A 5499-nucleotide genomic window follows, 5' to 3' on the forward strand; every position below is an offset into this window, starting at 1 on the left:
TAATTTTTGTGCTGAAAGAATTAATTAAATTTGAACGTTTTAGAGCGTTTCATTTTAAATTTGATATATATTTTGTACTAAATATTTTAAACAAAAAAGTTGAAAGTTTTTTCAATTTAATGTGAAGTATTTTTAAATGAATGACATTACACTTTTTATTTGTAATTATTTTTTATAAAAACAATAAAAAACTTCAAGCAATTCAATTTTGGAGCAGCGATCACGAAGCAACTGCAACTCATCATTCAATCTTCCACAGATGACATTAGGTGCTGTTTGCCTTGGTAAATTACATTAGCGAAGACATTTTGGCTCAATAGTTTTATTGTTTCAGCGTTGTCTTTTGGTTTATTATAATTTTCAATTTTTGTGTGGATTTTGATTTTTTTTCAGATAAAAATTTATTCAATAAAATATTTTGCTTATATGAAGTGAAAGTTCCCCTTTTTTATTGTTTATATATTGTATCTATCTTCGTTTGTTTGATCGTTTATTTTATATCTATCTTCTTTAGCGACTCTTCAAACAAAAACTATCATGTGTCGACACATCTTTTTATGTTCTTTATCATGCTGCTCTGAAGTAAGCGGAACTGCTTACATATTAGTTCTATATTAACACTTTCGTGCCACAAAAGCTCTGCTGTCCACACGACACGAGGCAAATACACACATCTGTTTGCACGTGCAAACGCCGTATCATACGCGCTGGGTGGATGACAGTCTTCGAGATTCGGACGGACACCAGTCATCACGCAACTTCACAAACTCGCCGTTTCTTTACAATGTTGGATCATTAATGAGTAGATTAATAAATTCAATTGCTTTTTTGTTGTTCAAATTGTCCAATTTTTTTGGTTTTATGTTCTCTGCGTCGATATCTCGTTTTGTTTCTAATTTGCTTGTCGCCGATAGTCACTTTAAATTAATTTGCCAATAACATATAATAGTAAACCTTAGTAATAGTTTTGCAGTTTAATATCAATTTGGTTTCAACAAACAGTTATTTCAATATTTGTGCTCAAGTCTCCTAATTGGACTCGTTTGGAACTTTTCAGTTTCCTACCACCATTCAACAACATTAATATTTTCAACATCTTGAAACTTGGTTCTGTTCGTTTCGTATACAATAACCTAATATTGTAAAATTGTAGAACCAACAAAAGTCGTCGTCTGAAGAGCCTGAAATGTGGCCTCTTGAATTTGCAGTCAGCCGTAAACAAATCGTTTCTTCAAAATAATATCGTTTTAGATGAGGAATTTCGTATCTTCGTCATCAAAGAAACTAGATACCCTCCGATGATTTCAACGCTATTTTGAACAATTTACTATTCCCAGGATATTCTACCTCACAATTTCATCAAGGTACAATCAAGAGAAACGTCACAGGGTCTTTTCAATTTTTTATAATAATCAATTGATGGCAGTAACTATCCCATAAACACAAAAAAATAGTAAGCATGACTACAAATTCGTCACCTATTCATCAACATTTATCAAATTTCTTCCATTTACAGACCACTTGGTCAGTTAACAACAATTTTTATCAGTCAGTTCATCGGACATAATGGTTTCATCATCAGTTCCATTTATGTAGGGTCATTCATGCGCCGCAGGTCACCTCATGCACGTCGACCAACAACTCGCAACATTGATCAACTGCCTCGAGTTAACTCAATATGACAACTCGCCAACACACTCTCATGCAACATCCTCGAACTCATCCTCACACACAATGATCGCAACATCGTCAATAATATTGTTGTCAGAGACTCCATTGTTTCCTCCAACCGTCGCTCACAGTCGTCGTTCTTATCGTCAACTTAACTCATCAGCATTGAAACAAAACTTAATTCAAGTCCTCGATGAGCTCCTTCTTATGATCTCGACATCGATGCCTTCCCTTCAACAATATTTGCCTCAATCACAAATTATTTGACGAGCATGCTCCGATAAAATGTACATCGGTTCATCATTTGCGTCATAACCTCCTGCCCACTCACTCTTGACCTTTTTATTTTGCTTGCAACTTCTTTAGCCGATCATTTAAAAATCTAAAACTCATAACATTCACCAATTTATTATCTCTTTAATTGCCTCCTCAAACACATCTCCATTTCTACGCCCGATCTTATCCTGGCACCACCTTCTTATCTTTTTCAGTTGTCTTGGACTCTGAAGTTTTAATATTTATACTTTCATCCCATAATAAGACTTTTCGACCCGAACTTTACACCGTTATACGTGACTGATCATGAAAATTTGCATCTTTATGTACGGACGGCGTATTTTCAAAATTTACCATCCTCTCCAACTTTCGAACTGAGTCGTAAGCTTGGACAATAAAATGAAATAATAATAGCAAAAAAAAAACTTCACGTTATACATTACTATTTGAGTTAATAAAAAACACTTGAATGTGTTATCTTTGATTGCATTCAATTTGAGTTTTGATCGTTTTCATTATATGACATAAACATAAAAAACGGGGATGAAAATAAAAAATGTTATACCGTGTGAAGGAAAATTTAATTTTGTTGAAGGTTAAAGTGTCGCAATTAATATTAGTTGCAGTGCCTTATATTATGGCCAGCGTATAAAACATTAATAATATGAGTTACTGAAGAATTGCTGCGGAAATTCAACAAAAATTTGGCGCATGCTACTAATTCTTTATAAAATATCGTTACTAACAACGTGCACAGACCTACTTTAGAGTTCAAAAACCCGAACGCAGAAAAATAAACAAATCGAGAATTCAAAAAATGCATGATGCTTGCGTACATACGGCAAAACATGATAAACAACTGACGCTTTGACACTGATGGAAGGAGTGTGGAAGCAAACAGAAGCACAACGCACGAACGCCCACTTGTTTGTTTGCCACGTCTCAACAACTGCACACGAATGTAAATTCTTAAGCGTTTTTTGCACTTCAAATTTTCCGATGGGCTTAAAAAGTTAATGCGTATATAAATTATACATAAAGCTTCAGAGCTATTCTTGGCTCTTCTTAAAATTTTTCAATCAATTGTTGCACTTTTTAAGCAAACATTTTTACGGCCTGAAAGAGAAAATAAATTTTTATTTTTTCCCTGTTTGTGTTCAAATGCGTTCTCAAAAATAGATTTTTGTTAAAAATGTTTGTGAAAAACCAATATTAAAAAGTGTACAGAATATATCAACAATGAAACAATGACTAACAAATTTCAAAACTGCGAATAAAACAATTTTTTTCAAGAAATCCGATCAGGTAGCATTCAAATGATCATCATCTACCTGCTTCTTCTCTTCATCACCACTGAGACTTTTCTTGCTGTTTGTAGCAGGTGGGTGGGTGACTTGCGCTTATGATGATTCTAATGATGGTGATAGTTTAATGACGTGACATAGGGTTATTTGTGTAGATGATGATGTTTGCGAATTCTCTAAAAATTATTTAATTAAGTAATGATTCAAAATTTGGAAAAATGAAACAAACATCTAGATATTTTTCAAATAATATTGTAACTATTAAAACTGGTATGTATTAGGTTGTAACACTTTTTAAAATATTTGTATTGCATAGCTTATTAACAAACATTCCATTCAATTTAATTTTTTTGAAGATTTGTAATAAATTTGTTTGATAAATCTAAAAAAATTAAACGTTCAGATTGACTGAATTCTACCGTAGCAACAAAAAATCGAAGTTTATGGAGAATTTAATTGAAGACTTCCTCAGGTTCATCAAGCAAGTCGATCATTTTGGTGACAGCACCAACCTGAACGCCAACAAAGACGATGACATCAACAACAGCAGCAACTCCGAAAGCACCAACAACGGAAATTTTACACACAACACCACTAATAACAACAACGCCAACAACACACAATCCAGAAATGATGATAACATTATAAATGATGATGAATCAGGCGCCACACACAAACCGGCAAAAGCATCCAGATACGAAACGAAGTCAAATGAAATGAGCAACCAAAACCTCGTTAGCTGCGATATTAATTCTAGCGGTGAGAATAATAGTGGTGGCGGTGATGATGACGATGATGGTGGTGATAATTGTTGGAAAGTCCCCATTATAATCAAAAATTAAGTTTGCTGAGTGCAGTCATGCGTTGGTTTTGAGCACGGCAAGAAGCAACTGTTCGTAGCCAGTCAATTACTCAAACTAAATGATTGTTTTTTAATTGAATTTTAAATTGTTTTGAAACAAATGTTTCGAAACAGTTGATTACATGAAAATGAAAGTTTTAAAATATTAATTTGTTAATATCATATTTTAGTGATAGTTCTGACGTATCAATGTTTATCTCTATGCGTGTAATGTAATAATATAATTGCTGAAATGTAAGAATGTAATAGTTGAATTCATGGATGGAAACCTGGGGCATGCGATGAAAAAGTTTTATGACTGTTGTTGTTTAATAATTAACATTTGTACGAACGTTATGGATGAACAAAATGATTTTGAAAATGAATTGTAATAACAAAACTAAGGAAATAATTGGATTAAAAGTTGTACGGCTTGAGGCATGCAAATATTGCACTTGAAAAAATTTACAAACATGCCAACAGGAACAACAACAATAATTAGCAACTATTATCAACTACTAATAAATGTTTTTTAGTGTAATTTTTAGAAAAATTAGCAATCAGTGATAATGAGAAATTTATTGAAATAATTAATCAATCCAAAAATTAGACAACAGTGGCGGATCCACGGAAGATCCAAGAATGCATCTCTCCAACAAAACATAAAAAAATGTTTAAAAATCTATCATTATTTTTACGTCATAATTCAAAAATACGATTTCAATACAATTCTTCCAGAAATTATGAATCTGCATGCAACGTATGTCCGTTTAGTGGAATGATTTGACATGCGAAGTTCTGCTGTTTGAAGTTTTTGACTCATTCAGTTCCATAATGTTTAGACTTCCCGCACAAAATTTTTGTTATCAATAATTTATGCGACCAAGAAGACATTCAAAAATTTTTATCTCATTCAAAAGTGTGGAAGGATTGTAAAGCATAATCACGTATAAAACTTTTTTTTATATAATAATAAATATAGATTTGAAATGAGTAAAACACTTGAAAAAGATTCAACAAATTATTATTTTTATAAAAATGTAATATAAATTTTTTTTATAGCCATACTGCACAACATTGCAATGGTTTAGAAAGTGTAAAGCTGGTTGTTTCAGATTCTTAAAACAGCAAAACATCAACAAAATTTTTATCAATAGGGACATCATCATTTTTTGTTTTTGGTCATGTAAGCTATCACAAATATTACTACATTATTTTTATCGTTTTACTGATGCCAGCCAAAGCAAAATCATAGAAAAAATTTTATTTCTGCAAAATAAATTCCTTTTTTTAAAACAGAACTTGTTCATCTTGCAGTCATCGATCGTTGCAAAAACAGCTCCAATTCACGTAACTGAAGAAACACCATTTAATAAAAATGATCCAGCTAACAATCGTCCATCATAA

The 5499-nt window shown here is 32.2% G+C and overlaps 1 protein-coding gene across 1 annotated transcript; it reads left to right on the plus strand.

The window, feature by feature from the left end:
* Positions 1 to 3263: 3263 nt before the first annotated feature.
* On the plus strand, positions 3264 to 5499 carry HELRODRAFT_166948 (hypothetical protein; the record flags this gene model as incomplete). Its single annotated transcript, XM_009012111.1, has 3 exons — positions 3264 to 3328; positions 3655 to 3985; positions 5392 to 5499. The coding sequence occupies 3 exons, from the start codon at positions 3264 to 3266 to the stop codon at positions 5497 to 5499; spliced, it is 504 nt and encodes a 167-aa protein (XP_009010359.1).

Source organism: Helobdella robusta (genome assembly GCF_000326865.2).
Source record: "Helobdella robusta unplaced genomic scaffold HELROscaffold_10, whole genome shotgun sequence".
Lineage (NCBI taxonomy): Eukaryota > Metazoa > Annelida > Clitellata > Rhynchobdellida > Glossiphoniidae > Helobdella > Helobdella robusta.